The following is a 20,272-nucleotide window of genomic DNA, read 5'->3' on the forward strand; positions in this document are numbered from 1 at the left end:
GTGTTCTATCGCATAAAGCAAAGAACAGGTCAGGCACACGTGAGTGGTGTCATCAGAAAACCATTTTAAACCATCATATAGAAGAAGCTATTAAGCAAATCAGTCCTTTCCATCGAAAGCTACTCTCATCACCATCAAGCTCAGTTGTGCGTTATCGGAAGATGCCGAGAAGCAGCAGTTTAATCAGGGTGAACATTTGTTAGTCACTGTAGAAAGCAAGGCGGGAGTTAGGATGCCAGGGTAGTTACTGTTGCCTCACAGCCTCATCCTGATTCTTTTATCCTGCTCCTCATCCTTGGTTTCCAGTTATGAGGTCACTTTCTGGGTTCTACAAAGTGATCGTTGCAGTAAACGTAATTTCTCTATTCTAAGCCAATGACAGAGGGAGACAAAAGAGGTTGGAGGGACCACGGTCCTTGTTAAATGACTTTCCTCTAAGACTAAATGACTTTTCTCTAAGACTCTCCTACAGGATCCATTCAACATTTCTCTTAGATTTTACTGACCAGAAATACACCCTCTAAGGTACATGTAGCTGCAAATAGAGGAGGAAGCATGGGCTTCTAGTAATTATCATTGTCAATGCATTTACTATCAGCAGATAAAAAGAGGATGGCTATCTTCTCTATCAGCTTCTAACGATTATTACCAAATATTCAGAGCAGCGTAGGGATAGAACCTCGCAAGTCATCATCCTAAGAAGTATTATTTTTTCTTCTAAATGTTATAATTAAAAATCGAGAACAATGCTATAAAAATATAAATATTTAAATTAAAGACCACAACAATGAGAGGTAACCATCTCTTGGTGCTCTTAGAGTGAGGGTGTCGGACAAAATGGTTACCATTTGACATCCATGGCTTGGGATGGAGGAAGCCCAAGTCTCCCACGTGTTAGGGAAAGGGAATGTCTCTTCCTGTGCAAGGAAAAGTGAGCAGGCCTCTCCAGAACTTACTCTAATCTGCCTTTGGGTGGACTTACTGGGTGGCACTGAGGTAGAGGTAGGCTGACGTAAGCTAAGGCATTAGAAAGTGGTTCAAGTGTTTCTACCATTTAGTGATAAGCATTTGTATTTCCATCATAGGACGAACTGCAAAACAGCACAGGGTACAGTACTGTGGATTAAACCCTGTTAGACAAGCTCTCTCCCACTGAGATATAGTCTTAGATCTGTAAACACTCAGTTTAGAATCTTAGTGCATCCAAATCCAACCATTTAATTTGTCATATGTTCTGTTTTGCTGATTGTGTGTGTGTGTGTGTGTGTGTGTGTGTGTGTGATCATGGTATGATCTTTCTTCTTTTTATATCCCCCCCCCCCCCAGGCAAGGTCTCCATGCCCTAGTTTGCTTCTCTGTTTCTGTGATAAAACACCAAGCAATTTGGTTTACAGCAAAACAATAACGGGATGATGAATACCTGGAAAGGTATTGCAATTTAACCAATTATTGAAGGGAAAACCATCTGGCTTCTCCTTGGCTGAAACAATGGAGTCTTAAGAGATAGAGACCGGAATACGGTAGCACTTGGTTCCTCTGTGAAAGCTTTCTTTAAATCCTTACCCTGCAAGGGAGGTATTACTATCCTCCCTGCGAGGGAGGTTGAGAAGCGAGGAGGTGGGCTCCAGCTTCAACTGCCCCAGCCTCATTCCATCCCGTACCTATCTAACTGCAAATACTCGCCCCCAGGGTTGACTGGAGAGCGCAGTAGCACCTGCTGTGTTAGGACACTATGTGGACAGTGCTCTAAGGGCAGCATTTTACAGAGCATTTCATAGCTTATAAAATACGCTTGCAGTATGCCACTCACTTTTTAATGGAAGGAAACGTTTGGAGAGGTCTTTGCATTTTTCAACTGAAAAGATCACTTTAGTGTGAAGTCCAATTATAGCACTGAAGTTAAATTTGTGTTTTTCATAAGGAAAAAAAAACTATAACCAAAACCCAGAATGTACCTTTGTAGTTAATCTTGTAAAAATTCTTTGTTTCGAGACAGGGTTTTACGTGTAACAGCGTCAACTGGCGTGAACTCGCTCCCTAGAGCAGGCTGACCTTGAACTCACAGAGATCCGCCAGTCTCTACCTCCCGGTTGACCGGATTAAAGGCGTGCACCACCACCGCCCGACTTTGATAAATATTTACTTTTATTCCACTTGTACGTGTTTTGCTTGCATCTATTTATGTGCACCAAGTGCACGCCTAGTGCCTGTGGGGTTCGAAGAGGGAGTTGGCGCTCCTCCATGTGGGTGCTGGGAACCGAACCTGGGTCCTCTGCAAGAGCTGCACGTTATCCTAACTGCGGGGCTCTCCCTCCGGGCCCCTTGTACAACAGTTCTTAAGAAAATTACAGATTGTCCACAAGGCTGCTGCCTCGAGAATTTAGAAACTTCAACTTCCTAGCTGATTGCTAAGGTCTACAGAGATCTTCAGACCTCAAAGAAAATAGTCAACTGGTGCGGCCACCACTCACGGATGCACCGGACTGAAGGTCTCCGGGTGACTCGGGGGCACGGCGGCTACGTAGAGCATCCCTCACCAGAGACGACGCTGGCGTACTTCCTGTATCCAATCGCCCCGCCCCCTGAGGACCCCCATGCCCGCGCCCCTTGGCTGCCGGCGCGCTCTCCGCAGGTGGCCGCGCAGGAGCCCCGCCCCCGGCTCGCTCCCTAAGTCGCGGGGCCTCGTCCGCTCGCTCTCGCGAGATCCGGGCCGCCGAGCGCTCGGGGCCTTTTCAAATCGCGATCCGTTACCGCTCCGCCGGCCGCCGCCATTGTAGCGCTCGGCGCCCTCAGCGCGGCCGAGGCGGAGCCCGCGGCGGGATGGCCGATGCCGACAAGCCCGAGGCGGCCGCGGGTGACGACGGTCCGCAGCAGCAGCCGGCCGAGCCGCGGCGAGACCCGCACCCCGCCGAGTCCGAGAAGCCGCCGCGCAGCAGCGCCAACGGCGTTAAAATGTATTGTCTCCCCCGGGCGGGCGGAGGGCCGGCGGGCGGGGCGGGAGGCGCGGGCGGCCCCGGTGCGGGAGCAGGTGCGGCGCGGGCGGCCCCGGCCTCCGGCGCGCGGAAAACGGTCCCCTTTAAAGGCCCGAGGTTAGCCTCATCTCGGGGGAGGACCTAGGGATGACATCATCGGACCTTTCCTCTCCCGGCCCGGTTCCGAGCCCCGCTGGGGGCCGCGTGAGCCGTGGTGGTGTCTGAAGTGTTAGAGCTCACCGAACCCATTGTGTTCCCCTTGATTGGCGCTCTTTAAAAGGGGGACTCGGTCTCCTCCACTCACCCGATGATGTTTGCCGTCTATGCAGGCTTTTTTTTTTTTTTTTAAAACACAAACTCAGTGTATGGTGGCCTTCATTTTACTATAAAGCAGCATGAGGTGATACAATTAAATCACTAGAATATAAGTGTATTTGACAGAGCTGGAACGGAACCCTGGGCCTCGTGTGTGCTAGGCAGGCGCTAGGCCACAAAATGACACCCCCTAACCCACAAAATACAGTGTTTTTTAGAAGAAAACTCTTGACTTTAAGGTCGGATCTGTTATCTGTCACTATAGAGAATTCAGTTGGCGTTAATCTATAAATACGGCGGTAGGATAGAGGCATATTGCATTTGCCTCTCCTTGTCACGTGGGGTGATGTGAAGGCAAGCATTTTCTATGTCCCTTCTATGAAATTGAAGTTAAATATGTCAGTAATGTAGTGAAAACACCCTGCACCTCTCAGTTCTGCCTTGATAGAAAACAGTGAACTCATGCGCTTATGGGGAACGTCTGGCCTTTTTGTGTGGAAATACTTGCGGTAGTGATGGTACCCTTTGCACCAGTTTCTTGGAATGCACTGAATTGAATTGATTGCAAATTAGATGTGGTAGCTCTCCTCAGCATCATTACGACAGTCTTGCTCTTTGGATGACATCATTGGATATTTTCTCTTAACCACTGACAGTTTATTTAAGAGGAATTATCCCTTTTCCCTGGGGCCCATCCTGAACTTTGGAAGTTCAGTGGTTGGTGTTTGCTGAAGCGTATATTCATTTTTGAAATGATATATGTTGAGAGGCATCTTACTAATGTGCCATTATTTAGAATCCATTGTGTTACCTTTGAGTTGGCTAGACCTTAACTGGGGACTTTAGCTTCCCTACCCTCCTGGTGACATTTGAACAGGCAGCATTTTCAGAGCAGAACCGAGTTTAGATTAGAACTCAGTGCAGTTTGTTCCTGGGTGGAACATGTGCATGTTGCTCCACCATCGAGAAGTCAGCGCAAGTGAGGCTTAGAGCTACTGGATCGTGGGCCTTCATGGACTTGCCATTAAAAATAGAAAGAAAAAACAAATTGGAATAACTACCAATACTAGTCAGCCTGCTTGTCTTTGGGTTCTGTCTCCATAGATTTGGTCATGATTTGAAAATACCCCCATATTGTATCTGTATGGAAAGTAAGCATAAGTAACAAAGAGCTTAGAGTATGTGCAATCCTGTGTTTTAAGTCGCATGTAAACACTGCCATTTTGGGTAAAGCTTATGTGAACTTTATCTGTGGGGCGGAATGGGGCTCAGGGATGGCAGGTGTGTATCATTAATTTCTGTCTTAAGCATGGGAGTGCCACCCTCTTACTCTGGAAGAGAATAATTTTTGAGTCCTATGATGTTGGTACTTGTGAAGCTGGTCTCTAAACCTCTATTAGATCTGAAAATATAGCGCCAACAACAGTTGTATTGCAGGATGGGAAAAGGTGGGAAAGAACCATTTTCTAATTTCAGGAGACAAAATATGGGGGGGTGGGGTGTCAACAGTAAATACAGAATGTTTCCATTTTCTAATTCATTCTTTCCCTTTCTTTCCAATGTTGAGTAGAGACCAGTATGCTCCTAAAGGATTTATTGTTATCTGATGGGCCATCATGAGATACTCACAGTGAAAAAGTAGGGCCTTAAATCTTAATGTTCATCTACTGAGAACCATAGGGATGGTTGACAACCCTAAACTTTGGGCTGATTGCCATGCTTTTAATGATAACAATTTATTAAAATAATTGTGATGACCAGATGCTGTTTTACAACATGCACTGCTTAGAAGTGAATTAAGTGCTACTGTCATCAGGATTGAATTTAAATTAATCCATAGTCTTTTTCATTGTTGTACCTTGAGGCCTTAAATGTTAAAGTTCCAGTGGGTATCTGTTGAAGACATACAGGGAGAACTTTTGGGATCATGAAACTCATGTAAAAGATTTAGTTGGCTTGTTCTTTAGACAGGAATTAAAGATACTTGTTTCCTTCCCAAAATTAAATTAAGTTGGAAGAAAAGCAGCAATTGTATTGTGACTCTTCATTAGTTCTGTGTAATTATAAATGTGTTTCTGTTGTGCTACTTAAAAATATCCAGCATTGGGGCATTGTGAAGTGTTTACTAATAAAGCATCAGTTTTATCATGAGTGAAGATCACAACTGTGATCTTTGTCCCTCAGCTTTGCTGAGTTATAATTAGAAAATAAAAATTGTGTATATTGAAGATAAATAGCATATTTTGATTTGCTCTAAATATTATATGATTACTATAATTGAGCTAATATAAAAGTGTTGCAAATATTTATGATGTATTCTCTGATTTTCTAGTGTACAATGTGTCATTAACTATAGTTATTGTACTACATATTGGCTCTAGAATTCACTTGGTAACTGGAACTTTATTTTCTTAGGCAGACATCTTATACTTCTGGTAATGATCGTTGTACTCTGATTTAGTTATCATGCAGTATTTGGTTTTCTGTGTCTGGCTTACTTCACTTAGCACATAGACCTCTAGGCTTTCCTTATAAAGACTGAATCTCTCTCTCTCTCTCTCTCTCTCTCTCTCTCTCTCTCTCTCTCTCTCTCTTGTATGTGTGTCATTTTGCGCCTGTATATATACATTCTCACACCTTTCTTTTCTTTAACCATTAATTAATGGATTAGCAGACTTTTGGTTCAGTTTCATATCTTAAGTTACTGTAAGTGATACAGTATGAGTTCAGAATTGTGAGATCATTTTATTTCCTTTGTTTATATTCAAAAAGTGGGATTACTAGATCGGTTATTTGATAGTTCGGTTTCTGGTTTTTTGAGAAACCTTTAGTTGCTCCCTGGTTATCCTTTAAGTAAACAAAAAAATTCCTTAATAATATATTTTTTTAATGAATGACCAAGAGCAAATGGTTATCACAGTCACTTAACCTTCAGCAAGGTGAATAAGGGAGGAACTTAGTACTTCAGAATTCTGTGCATTTTTTTGATTTCATCAAGGATAAAAGCAGTTTGGAAGGATACTTATCAAAAGGCTAGATATCTTCTTACCTGACCCCAGACTGGAAACATTCAGTGAATTCAGTGGAAGCACATTATTATGCAGATAGTTCTTCAGGGGAATTAAAAAGAAAGGTTTGTTATGTCTGCTGTAGCTAGGAACCAGAGAAGAGGCCTTGTAAATTTTGGCTGCTTGCTTCTATTCTCAGAAATGCCACTCTGTTCACACACAGATGCATCTAGAGTTGAACAATGAGAAGACACCTTTCAGGTCTTGCCATTTTTTATGAAAGAATAAGATTGATAAAGAAATGTCCCTGTCAAAATATGAATAGGTGGTGAAGCAAGTTTGGTACTAATGTTCTTTCTTGATTGTTTGAGCATTTCTCTCTTTGGTTTTGAGATCAGGTCCTGGCTAGGTTGGGCTGCATAGTCCAGACTGGCCCTCAGCTCTTGGCAGTCTTTTTGCTTCTACCTCTTGAGTGCTGGTATTACAGTCATGAATCACCATTTTCAGTGAGTTTAGGTGTGTGCTTGCGTGCGTGCGTGTGTGTGTGTGTGTACGGGTGTACTTTCTGAGAGGTTTCTCACTGTACCTAAAGCTCACTGATTTGGCTAGCCTGGCTGGACAGTGAGGTTCAGGAATCCACCTGTCTCTACCCCCCAGCTATGGAGTTACAGATGTGTATTTCCACGTCCAGCTTCTTATGTGGGTGCGGGAGAGCCAAACCTTGGCACTCAGTTTTACATATCAAGAGTTTACCTACTGAGCCATGAGCCATCTTCCCAATCTCCAGAGTCTGGGTCTTTAACTGATAATAGAAAATTGCAGTTTATCCAGCACAAGTCATGCTGGTACAGTGTGGATGTACCTAGCCATGCTAGGTACAGTGTGGATACCAAAGGATATAGGTTTTATTCTCATAGACCGTATGCACTTTATTTATGGCAATATTGTTACCCTTCAGGAGAGTGGTGTCTTAAGAAGTAAAATTCCCATATTAATGCTGTAAGAAGTTTATAGCTTTCTAAAATTGCTCATCTTAGACTTCATAACCTAGATTATGATATTTGGTTTGTTGGTTAGGATAATCAATTAAGTTTTAAGAAATCTGTTTTCTTGCTCGTTATTCTTAGAGATTTTGACACATTAAAGTTTATAAAAATTGCCTTAAAGATTGATTAAAGCAATCCGTGAGTTAAATCCACTGTTGTTTATGTAATACGATTGCTTTCAAGGCTTGGGGAGCTAGCCCAGTTGAAAAGTGCTTGCCTTATGTGCAGTGTAGACCTAAGTGTGAGCTCCAGTGTCATATGAAAGTTCTGGGCATGGAAGTGTGTCCTTGTAATACCAGTACTGGGGAGAAGGAGACAGGAGGATGCCTGCATCTCCCTGGTTAGCCAGTCTAGCCAGTTTGGTGAGCATCAGTCCAAAGGCAGACATTATCACAAAGACAAGAATGATATTCCTGAGGCTGTCCTCTGGTCTCCGTACACTTGCTCACAGGTGTGCATGTGCACTTGCATACTTGTACTTGCATATTAAAAATATAAATTGCATTTTAAATCTAACCCAGATTTTTATCTGCTAGGATTGCTTTATATATATATAAAGATAAGATATCCATCCATATCTTATCTATTCCTATGTTGATATGTGACATCATAAAACTTACATTGCAAGAAAAGTCTTAAAAATTAATTTTCCCAATTAGCCCCATTTAAAAAATTGGTAGATTCTGCCTCATGATGTGTTTAATTATCTCCCCCTCCTCAACTCTATCCTTGCATTATAAATAGCATTACTAGTAAAAGAGATAATTCTCTCAAGTGTCCTAGCCTATGTTCAACATGAAGATATTAGAATACCTTTTACATTTTCTGTTTATCAAAGTAGGGAATAAATAAAACTTGACATGTAGTGAATATGAGTGCATGCATGTATTAAATAGGTAGATAGAGGTGACTGTATTTTGATTATGGTTTTACGGGAAGGAGAAAATTCTAGGAAAAACTTACTAATCTGTAAGTAATAAAATTTTCAGTTAATCATTTTAGTTTGTTTATTCATTTATCTTCTTTTGGGGAGAGGGGTGCAGAATCTTGACTATATAGCTCTGGTTTGGCTGGCTAGCTTAAAACTTAGTTTATAGACCAGGCTGTCTTGAAACTTGTGGTAATCTTTCTGTTTCTGTCTCCCTGAGTGCTAGAATTATAAGTATCACCATGCATCAAGTAGGAGCTAGTTTTTAAATTTTAATTTAGTTAAAATACTAATTTTTTTTTATCATTTTGCACATTTGTGTGAGTGGGGGTGTTTGTATATATGATGTATGTGTATGATGTGTGAACATATTGACATCAGAGGAAAGATTTGTATAGTCAATTCTCTCCTTCCATCTTTAACATGGGTTCTGGTTTTGAACTCAGATCATCGGGTTCCTGCTCAAGTGCCCTCTTGATGGCCCGAATTGGGTTTTAGTTGAATGAAGCCCAAAATTAATTCTTCCGTAACTGTGATGTTGAGATAACTCACATGCCTCTGCTTTAGGGTCTAATAATATTTATTGAATAGTATGCTGGGAAAAACTGGGTTTGGGAATGCTTACAACTATTAACAGAGAAGAAAATTATCAACTGTTAACTGAAAAATTGATACGCTTGAACAGCATGGGGTCCCAGGCTGACCTCCAGCTTCTAGCTTAAGTGAGAGATTTGTGAAGCCACAGATGTGAGTGATTGAAGAGCTCTGTTCTTAGAAGTTCAGTTGAAGATGCTTTTATTTGTCTTATAATTCACAGGGAGAATGATGAATCAGTGAAAGAAGAAAAATCTGATTTAAAAGAAAAGTCGACGGGAAATAAGAAGGCCAATCGATTTCATCCCTATTCAAAAGATAAGAATTCGGGTACTGGAGAAAAGAAAGGTCCAAATCGGAACCGAGTGTTTATTAGCAACATCCCCTATGACATGAAATGGCAGGCTATTAAAGACCTGATGAGAGAAAAAGGTAACGATTTCTGCAGTAACTTACTGTTGTAATCGTCATCTAAGAAGGGGAGGAGATAAGCAAACTTTTTATTCCTCTTAGCCACACAGACTCAGAAAAAAAAAAAGACTTTTCTTTCTTGACATGTGAATTAATCTTTTCTTTTTCTTCCACTTGGCAATTTCGTTACAAGGAAGTATGAATAAATGAAGTACTTTTCTTTTTGCCATTTTAGTGGATAGTGAAGCCAGCATCTGCATGCCACCAAGAATTTTGTTAAAGTGATTGCTTTGTCTAGTTGAAGTTTTTATAGATTTTAAAGGACTGTTGCATTAGTTAAGCAATGCATCTTGCTTGTTAATGTATGTATAATAAGGTCGATTCTTTTTTTCCCCCAAAGATGTTTTGGTGGAGTCTGGAATCTGGCTGTGGAATTCATTTTGCTTGCATTGTCACGACTGCCATGATGCTGTCTTTGCAGTTCTGTACTAAATTTGTGTTACTGCTGCTGCAGTTGTGTTTTCAGGACAACCTGAAAACCTTCATCTTATGCACATGCTTGGTTTTGGGGGAAAATAATTTCAATACTTGATCTTGTAAAAGTTAGTTCTGTTATCTCTTGAAAAATTGAGGTTCAACAGTCCTGCAAACTATGTACTTGGCTTTGAGGGTGATCTTCTCTAATAATTTTTTTAATTGCATTGGTGTATCTGTTGTAAGGTGACAACTATTTGACTGGTTTTATTCACTGACTTTATTTAGAAGTGTGTGGCTTGCTGTGAAGCATGACTTGTAAATTTAGTTTACTGATGGCAAACATGATTGAAGACATTCAGGTAGGAAGTCACCTTAAAACAGCTGTTGTGTGTAGGCTGACCAAAGCTATTTGAAAAGTGCTAATGTTGTTAATATGATAGGCTGAGGGGTCATTTGTATGTATATGTGCATTTGTTCACCAACCACATCATGCTGGCCAAATATGATCTGCTGTATGAATTGGGTTAATATGGTTGTTAGCTTTTTTAGAGAATGTGGATGATGTAATTTCTGAAAATTAGTTAAATTTCTATAGCTATTGATAGGAGGTACGTTGATCTGGTCCTGATTGCTGGTGAATAATAGGTGCTTTTCTGTAGAGTTGTGCACAGGTGTGCAGTAAAGCAAGATACTGGTGTTTAAATGTATTGTTTCTTGGTATCTTCCTTTTGTATGTCTTATGTAGTTGGTGAGGTTACATACGTGGAGCTCTTTAAGGATGCGGAAGGAAAATCAAGGGTAAGTGCTATGGGCCACAATCTGCTCGAGGTTTAAAAGTTCCTCAGCAGTTTACTTTTGTATAATACTCTATCAGACTTTTGGAAACTTAAGTTTCATTTTGTTTTACTTTAAGATTTGAGGTTTTTATACTAGCAAGTCTGACATGCCAACCAAACCAGCTTCCTGAAAGGGATGATGGGTTTTGCAAATATTCATAAAGGGCATTCATTTTTCTAATGCTTTAAGGTATGCTTTTCTTAGCTAATAAAACTTTAATATAGTTATTTTTGTTGTATTTTGATGTCTTCAGGGATATTTTACAAGTCACTGAATTGATAATATTTCCAAGGGTTTCATGAGAGGCCTGTGGCTTAAAGGTGTTAATTTCGAATATAATTTTGAAACTTTTTTGAAAAGCTTAATTTGGTAGCCTTCAGGACTATACAAGAGGCAGTGCTCTGACCAATTGTTAGGAATGATGTCTATGATTAAGTTGACCTAGAAGGCTGATGATAGATTTTGACTTAGCAGCATGTGCATACGGAAGAATATAATGGAAAACTCTTCTAGCGTCTCATCATATTCATAAAATGATTGGGTACATGAGAGATACAAACTGTCATCACATTCAAATGGCACTTTGAATAGTAATCAGAGGAATTGTTTTTAAAGAATGATTTTGTACATTCCCTTAGCATGGGTAATTTGTTTTACATGCTTCCAACTAGATGCTCCTCAATTGTGTGCAGCCAGTTTTAATCTAATAGATAACTTTATTTAACATAATATTCATGGGGGCTGGAGAGATGGCTCATCATTTAAGAGTACTGGCTGCTCTTCCAGGGGACCTGGGCTCAATTTCTAATACCACATGGCAGCTCACAACCATTTGAAACTCAAGTTCCAGGATATTTGACATCTTCATCCAGCCTCTCTTGGCACTAGACCCATATATTGTGTATAGCCCTACATGCAGGCAAAATATCCATACACATAAAATAATAATTTTTTTAAAAAATTCATGTTGATTTTGCTATTTTAATTAGATTTCAATACATATTGTATGCATTGCATCTTTTTGAAATACTCATGTGTAAGAACATTGTATATTGGAACCTTCAGTTTCTTCCTTTATTTACTGTTGATTAAATTTGTACAGTGGTACTAGTTTTAATTTTAAGCAGAGTCACTTGAAAATAGAAGTGTACTCCAAGCTTGTAACGTATTAGATGGATTTAAAAATTTGTAGAAAATGCATGGTCACTTGCCTATTACATTCTGGAGGTGAAAAAAAAAGAAAAAAAAATGTCTTCTTGATTTACGTGTGATGACTTAAATATTAGAGTCTTCCAATAACTTCAATTACTGACCTAAAATGTTTTTTTTCTTTTGCATATATTGACAATCTACTGGATATAGGGTTGTGGGTAAGATTTTTTTTTAAAGTATCTTAAGTCAAATTAATCTTGTGATTAGAATAAGAAATCTTTTTACATAAGCATTTCTTATATATTTTTCCCTAAAGTGTGGTTGAATTCAAAGATGAAGAATTTGTAAAAAAAGCACTAGAAACTATGAACAAATATGACCTTAGTGGAAGACCTCTGAATATTAAAGAGGTGAGTTATTTTTTTGTATTTGGAATTTAAATATTATATGGACATGCTTCCTTTCACTTTTCATTTTTTTTCTCATTTAGCTCTTGCAACTTGTCTTTTAAGGATAGAGTCTTATTAAAGAATTGTAGCTAGTGATAATTTCTCTTATAGATGATTTGCTAGTACTCGTAATAAGAGTTATTCTTTATATTTAATTAATTTTGTCACAGCTAAATAGAGGCCCCCAATTAGAAAATAATCAGGACCCATAAATTTAAAGATGATAAACTTAAGATGAAGACTTTATTTTCTATAAACATTTTTAGTTTTAGACTCTTGTTTAATTTGAAAATTCAATGGGTATTATAATTGATTACTGGTTGCTTGATAATACACTAGCTTGTGGATTTGAATAAGATTGATGTTCATCTTTAATAAAATTAATTTAGATTCTATAAGATTAGCATATAGAGTCTAGGATTTAGAATAATCTATAATGGGAATCTTGTTGCAGTATGAATGGATTGAAAAATGACCAGAAGGTACTTTACATAATACCACTTATAGGAGTCATTGATCTTGGTAATAATTAGCTTGAATAACCCTCAATTTCATAAATTCTTTTATGTTGTTAATTTTACCATAATAGTTTGAACATAGATGCATTTGCATACATATCCTTGCTAAGTCTGTATTGAAAGAAATAGGCAGCCTCATGATGGGGTGCACACCTTTAATCCTAGCACTTGGTAGGCAGAGGCAGGCAGATCTGTGTGAGTTTGAGGCTAGCCTGGTCTACAGAGTGAGTTTCAGGACAGCTAGGGCTACATAGAGATATCCTGTCTTGAAAAACTGAAAGAAAGAAGAAAGAAGGAAGGAAAGAAAGAGGTAATGTTATTTTGAGTATTTGAAATGTTGTGCTAATACTGATTCTGTCCGTTCATTGGCTGGCATTCTACAGGAGAAGGTGATTTTGAGTTCCAGCTTATCCTTTTCTTGCCAGGTGACAGGGTATATGACCGCTCTTCTCTAGTCTCTAGAACTTATTATACCACCACCAATAATACCTATGGGAATTGTATGAAGTGTGATAAGTAGATTGTAAGTCATTCTCTGTCACTAGAACAGAGTGACCCAGGCAGAGCAATTCACTTAACCTTTGTTAAGTTTCCTTGTCACTGAGATAGGAGAAATATTAGAAAATCTCTGGAAGTGTTGTAAAGACTCAAAGTGTTAACTAGTGTTTTCTAATTCCTATACTTGTGATAATATATAAAGCTGTTAGCACAGTGCTTAAAATAGTCTTAACTATATTGTAAATGTAAACTGTAAAAATTATTCCTGTTAGTGATTGTTGATATCTTGTTCTTTAGTGTGATGATAGTTTGAATGGCTTGATACCAAAATATTCATGTGTCCTGTATTCTTTACTGGAATTAACTTCCAAATTCCTTGAATCCTGTTTGATCCTGGGATTATGATTATCCAAAAAAAAAAAAAAAAAAGGAACTGACAGAGAGCTAGAGATTTGGTAGGGAGTGTTTTAAGCTTTGTGCTTTGACTAGTCATTTATTATTTATTTGCTGCTTTTATTAATAAGCCAGGGCTAAGGTTTTAGAAATGTGCTGGCATCCTAAATAATTTGTCACAATTTATAATCCTCTAATAATTTAATGATCATAATTTGCTATTTTATGAACCTGCTTCTCTTTAAAGGAAACGAGTATTATAAAGGCTCCATAGAGACACTATAGACATTAAGCATACTGTGTTTATAGTATCTTTCTATTTTTCATTGACAAAATTGACTGGGTGTTAAAGGCTTAGGTCATGTGATTGTTGTAGCATATTGTAGAGCCCAGATCTGTTGTGGAAACCCTAGAATGAAGTTGTAGGATACCTCTATTTTTAACTATTTTAGAAGGTTATAAAAAAAGGTCAAATTTAACTTTACTAAGTAATGAAGGGTTTATTTAACTCTTCAGCTAATGTTCAATAAAGGTAGTCATTTTCCTGGGAATATCTGATTTACAAACTAGTGACTGATAAAACTGCTGAGGACTGCTTACATGGTTATCTAATGAAGGGTGTTTGCAGCGTTCTTTAGTAGGTCTTTAGAATTCTATCCAGTTGCATGAAGATCAGTAGGAGTCGTACATGTATTATTAGTAGATCCACTAATAGCATTACCAGTTAATGATTGGCAGGCTGGACAGCAAGGAGGAAAGAGGAATAAAAACTAAGTAAGATCTTAATGCGATTTGTTTATGTGTGTGTAATGTATATATAGTGCTTACTTACGTGTGACAGAACAAATGTACACTGTTAATACAAACAATCTATGTGCTTTAATAGTTGAAGGAGCTTGCTCTCTTTTTTAATCCTCCTGTGTAGGTAACCATTATTCTCAAATTTTTTTTGTACATGTTTTTCACTTTTCAAATCTGAAACATTTATGACTGTCTTAATTTCTTTTCTGTCATTGTAACAAAATACTCGACTAAAATCAACTTAGGAGAATTTATTTTGGCTCTCAGTTTGAAGTGTGGTCCGTCATTGTGGGGAGTTGAAGGCAGCAGGAGCCTGCAACAGCTGAGTTCATAGTCAGGAAGCAGAGAGATATGAATGCATGCTCTGCTCACTTCCTTCATTCTATGCGTTTCAGGAACCAGTACAGGGAATGGTCCAGCTCACAATTAAAAGCAGTTATTATTAGTCTAATCCAGTTTATTTCCCACAAGCATGCCCATAAATCTCATTCCCCAGGTGATCCTGGATCCTGTCAAGTGACAGAGTGAGCAGTAACAATCCCAACTATTTATTAACTGAAAGTCTTAGAGCATTCTTGGGTAACAGTTTTCTTTACTTTTGTATTCCTTTTAATTTCTCCATTATGAAGAAACACATTAGAGTCTGTCATACTTTTATTCTTCCGTTCATTCTTTTTCCTTCTTTTGTTCTTCCAACTATGCTGGAGAATTTCTTAAAGTCATCCTTCCTTATTTTATTTCACTTTTTTTAATCATTATTTACAGACTGTACACAGCAGGAAAGATTTTGATAGAATATTTTTATTCTTTGAGAATCTCATTTAATGTATTTTGATCATTTTTACTCCCTTTTCCCCCAGCTCCTAGATCCACTCCTACCTCCTTGCTCTCCCAGCTTTCTTTGTGTCCCTCCCAAATAATTTTTAAAACCTGAGTCTGATGTGCGCTAACCATATTCTCCTGTGAGTGTGTGGTGGTGGGGAGTCATCCACTGTTGCATGACTGGCCTGCCAGGGATTAGACCCTTTAAGAAAATTGAGTCTCTTCCCCAGAAGCTGACAGCTGCTGCCGATAGATCCCTCCTGGTAGGAGCTCTGAGTCCTTTATCCTTCCATGTTAGAATGTTGGCTGGACTGATCTTATACAGGCAAGCACAAGTGCTGTGAGTTCATGAATGAGAAAGTAGAATTTTTGGCATAATAATTTACATGTAAATAATAGTCCTCTCATTCTATGTAGTCTTAACGTGAGTTTTGTTGTTGGCCTTCTACTTAGTGGAATGAGTGGGCGAAATACATTTGTATTTGCCTTTTGTTTTAATAAAAGATATTTCTTCTAAAAGTGAATGAACTAAAAATATTCGCTATAATTCTTTACTTGGATACTTGGCCTTCTGTTATTGCTCCTCTTTTCCTGTCACAGGTCCTTTTCATTGTTGAGAAAGCTATTATAAAATGGATTATTGTGTTTTGTTCAGGAGTGATGTTAACCCGTGATAGTAAACCTTCCTCTATCTCTGTATTCCTTAGTTTACAGTAGTATGTTCTCCTAGGTAGAGACTGTGAATTAGTTTGAATCTGATATTTTGGCTGTCTAGTGGTGAGAGTTCACTTTTGCTGTATTGTGCAAAGAAGAGGCACAGAAAGTGTTTTGCTACTCTTTGAGTTAAGGGCATTTTTATATATATGCAGCCACACTTCTGCATGAGTATAAGAACAAAACAAACTAAACTAATTTCAGGTTTCTATGTGGCCTCAGTGACTGAAAAAAAGTACTTGAAACTCCCAGCTTTTGAGTCTGAAATCTTTTGTCCTTAGGTTTTTTTATGGGACTCACTTCCTGCAAGGGGGGGGGACCGAATAAACAAAACCTTAGTCCTCAAAGCTGTCAGTACTTTGGTCCAGATGGGTTAGCTATTGTTGAATTTAAACCACTTGAATTATATATATTCACTGATGTATTTGCTAGCAGTTAACATTTAGTGTGCATTGTAGGATCCCGATGGAGAAAATGCTCGCCGGGCACTGCAGCGAACAGGAACATCATTTCAAGGATCACATACCTCTGATGTGGGGTCTGGGTTGGTGAATTTGCCACCTTCCATTCTCAATAATCCGAACATTCCTCCTGAGGTTATCAGCAATTTGCAGGCTGGTAGACTTGGTTCCACAATTTTTGTCGCTAATGTAAGTTTAAGCTTTTGTTGTTCTGATAGTTAACTCTCATCATGATATTATTTTGTGAGATGTATGCTGATAGGTTTGTAGGTCATTCTGTTTATTTTTAGCTTAAGTAAGTAAAGACATAACTATTCTAAACTCAAACCTAAATTATGTAAGTAGTCTGAGGTTAGACTTTAAATGCTAAGCGGTTGCTTAACATTTTAAGACAGAACTGTGGCATTCTTAGATATATAACTTTAAGTCAGTTATATGTGTTTTATTCATCTTCATAGTTTAATTTTGTTCTTGTAGTCTTGGTGTTTTAAGTGCCTATTGTGGTTGGTTTGCCATTTTTCTGTGCTTTTGAAAGTTAGTGAAATGGACAATATTTTCCAAACACAAATTTTCCTTAGTCAAAATAGATGCCAAGTTTCATGTGTACACAACAGGATAGAGGAATTTAAAGATTTGGGGAATTTCAATGAAGGTAGATATAGGTGAACTGATTTTTAAACAAGACCTTTTTTATTTTATTTTTTATTTTATATTATTGAGCAAGAATTAGTTTATAGTTTTATAAGTTTGGAAAATATAATTTTGTTTGTATGTAACTTTATACAATTTTATGTTAAGCTTGACTTCAAAGTTGGTTGGAAGAAGCTAAAAGAAGTGTTCAGCATAGCTGGAACTGTAAAGCGGGCAGATATTAAAGAAGACAAGGATGGCAAGAGCAGAGGCATGGGCACTGTCACTTTTGAGCAAGCAATTGAAGCAGTTCAAGCAATTTGTATCCTGATCTGTATTTTAGCATTAAATGAAGTTGGTGAGACTTAATACCTTTGCATGTTTCTTGTTCATGTTGTGTAATGTTGCATCGCTTAGAAATTAGGCTTTTGTCTGCAGTTCTAAGACTTGTTCCTAGTTAGGTACTAGAGTCCCTCTTCAAACTTGAACTAGTCATGCTGTCGAGGGCTGTATGGTTTTCTGCTCTTCCTTCCTGCTGCAGCATGGGTGTGGGCATACTTTGACACTCCATTGTGTGTCAGTGCAGTGGCTTTTGATGAAACCTAGTCAGTCTTGGTGAATTAAGGTATAAATCAGAGGAAGAGACTAGTATGAGTAAAGTGATAAAATAGTAGAGAAAGTTTCAGACTCTTTAAATATGAGAATTTTTCTGCAAGTATAATTTTGCTGTCAACTGGCTTTCCTTGACTGACTCAACAGCCATGTTCAATGGGCAGTTTTTATTTGATAGACCTATGCATGTGAAAATGGTGAGTTTCTCCTTCTCAACTTGGCCTTCACTGCTTCAGATGTGTTCCTAGCACAGCAGTTCTTAGGAGCTGTTTTTTAACTATAATAATTTTTCTTTTGTAATTAGGATGACAAATCTGTCCCTCATGAAGACTACCGTTCACATGATAGTAAGACATCACAGTTACCACGTAAGTAGAAACTTGTTAGAAAACAGCCGGAGTTTTTTGTGTGTTTGTTTGTTTTGCATTATGTACAAAGCAGAAGTTTGTTTTTATGCCCAGATTGAAGTCGCTCTCACACTCCTTTGAGATTAGTTTGGAATTTTGCGCAGTTTGCTGCTTCTGATTAGGTAAAGAGTAAAAAGATAAATATGAGATTTATCAATGAATTTTTAAATTTTTCATTTGTTTGTTTTTGACCACCTAGTTACTAAGTACTAATGTATTTGGTGAGTTCAAATACAAGAAAGGGAAAGAAAAACCCTATAATTTTACCATAAGATATCCACCATTTTTAAGTTTTTAACATATATTCTTGCTATCTTATGTGTATGTATGTATATGCATTTAAGTAGCTTCAGACTATTATATCAGTTATTTAGAAGTTGGGCTTAACAATAAATTATAACCATTTTTCCATGTTGAAAATTCATCCCAGATATTTTTATTGGTGTTCCATGATCATTTTGCTGTTCTGTATTTTACATGTTTTAACCTTTATTTCTCTAATAACAGAGTATGATGCAATCTTATGAATATACTTTGCATTTAAAGAGAGTGAACTTTTATTGGACCTTAATTCCCCTCATGAACATTTAAGACTATGTACTTAACCTGCTGTCCTACTATTTACTCAGCCAGATTTTTAACCTGTCTTTAAGAGAATAGTGCAACAACCAACCTTATTATACGTTGGATCTCCCATGCAATCATCTTTTACAACCTAACCTACCTTTAACCTTAAATTTTGTATTCTTTCATGTCCTTAATTCAGAATAGTGTGTCTGTAGATACTGTGGTAATCGTTTCTGAAAGTAGCCAACAGGTTGAAATCACCCTTAAAACAAATATCCACCATAAATGTTGGAGCAACATAGGTTATTGTTTGATAATGTGTGTTTGCAGTGTTGTTTACTATTCTGGGTCAGTTAAGTCTCTTTCCTTGTACAAGTTCTGTTAAAGATTTCTGAAGAACCTTTTATCTTATCCCCATTCCATACTTTCTGTGTTGGTTGATGAATACAGGGCAAAAATCTGTGTTAAAGAAAGGCAGACATAGGGATAATCAGACATCAGAACAGTATTCAGACAGTCACAGACACATTGACTGTAGACAGTCCAGTAACTACAAACTATAGACAGGTGGAAGATACAGAGACAAGTGGAGAATTCAAATTTGGTCTCACTCTTGGTCATATTAATTCAAGAGAAAGTCTGTGTTTTCATTCCTTAATGTGACATTGATACATTTTCTTATCTCCGAAATTATCTTAAATATATTAGCCAGCACACAGTGAATAATACTTTTTTTATATAAAACTGTTATTTTTCATATTTTCTTTAGATGTCCTTAGCCATACCTTGAAGCACAGGCCTATGATCCTTAAGAGGCTATGGCAGGAGAATCTAAAGTCTGCCTCAGCTGTAGAGTGAGTTCCAAGCCAGCCTGAACAACTTAGTGTGACCTGGAGCTGGACTCAGTGTAGAGCTAGCACTTCAAACAAAGTGTCTGTCGGGATATTGTTGGTATACGTCAATGATAGAGCACTTGATTAGCATGCATGGGGTCCCGAGTTCAATCCCAGTAGTGAAAACAAATCCTGAGTAGATTTAGATCTACAGATTCTCAAGACATGCCCACTGATTGCTATATTCTAAAGCATTATAAAACAACAGTGTAAGCGCTCTGTAGTCACTATTGCTCTTGCAGCATTACTGGACGTTGCTGTTTCTCTTCATGTTCTTTCATTATTATTATTATTATTAAAACTTTTAACAAAATGTTTTAAATATGCAGACAGAAGTAAAATTATTTTTGTAACTCTTTTTTTGTTTTGTTTTGTTTTTTTTTGTTTTTTTCGAGACAGGGTTTCTCTGTAGCTTTGGTGCCTGTCCCGGAACTAGCTCTTGTAGACCAGGCTGGCCTCGAACTCCCAGAGATCCACCTGCCTCTGCCTCCCGAGTACTGGGATTAAAGGTGTGCGCCACCACCGCCCAGCTTTTTGTAACTCTTGTATGGCATACATTTACTAGATTTTTCTAATTAAATAAAATTTTATCAATAGACTTGAAATGCCCCAACTCCACATCCACTTCTCAGTGTCTTCCTCTTAATGAGAGGACAACTCATGAATATGTTTATTATATAAATTTTAGTAATGTGAGTGTATATTTGTACATCCATAAACATAAAAATAGCTTCCCTGACTTTAAGATTTAGTGTAACATAATATGT

General features: G+C 38.1%; 1 protein-coding gene across 4 annotated transcripts in view; it reads left to right on the forward strand.

The window, feature by feature from the left end:
- The first annotated feature begins 2,670 nt into the window (after nt 1–2,670).
- Myef2 (myelin expression factor 2) overlaps nt 2,671–20,272 on the forward strand; it is a 35,742-nt gene continuing 18,140 nt past the window's right edge. For 3 of the 4 annotated variants that reach the window (XM_057782044.1, XM_057782046.1, XM_057782045.1), the window contains exons 1-9: nt 2,671–2,954; nt 9,087–9,295; nt 10,497–10,549; nt 11,951–11,958; nt 12,057–12,150; nt 16,394–16,585; nt 17,195–17,348; nt 17,786–17,835; nt 17,943–18,006. In XM_057782044.1, coding sequence (XP_057638027.1) covers nt 2,821–2,954; nt 9,087–9,295; nt 10,497–10,549; nt 11,951–11,958; nt 12,057–12,150; nt 16,394–16,585; nt 17,195–17,348; nt 17,786–17,835; nt 17,943–18,006 — 958 coding nt within the window. In that variant the 5' untranslated portion in view covers nt 2,671–2,820. The remainder of the gene's footprint in view (nt 2,955–9,086; nt 9,296–10,496; nt 10,550–11,950; nt 11,959–12,056; nt 12,151–16,393; nt 16,586–17,194; nt 17,349–17,785; nt 17,836–17,942; nt 18,007–20,272) is intronic. The other variant, XM_057782047.1, reaches the window with a different exon arrangement.

This window comes from Chionomys nivalis, chromosome 9, assembly GCF_950005125.1.
Source record: "Chionomys nivalis chromosome 9, mChiNiv1.1, whole genome shotgun sequence".
Taxonomy (NCBI): domain Eukaryota; kingdom Metazoa; phylum Chordata; class Mammalia; order Rodentia; family Cricetidae; genus Chionomys; species Chionomys nivalis.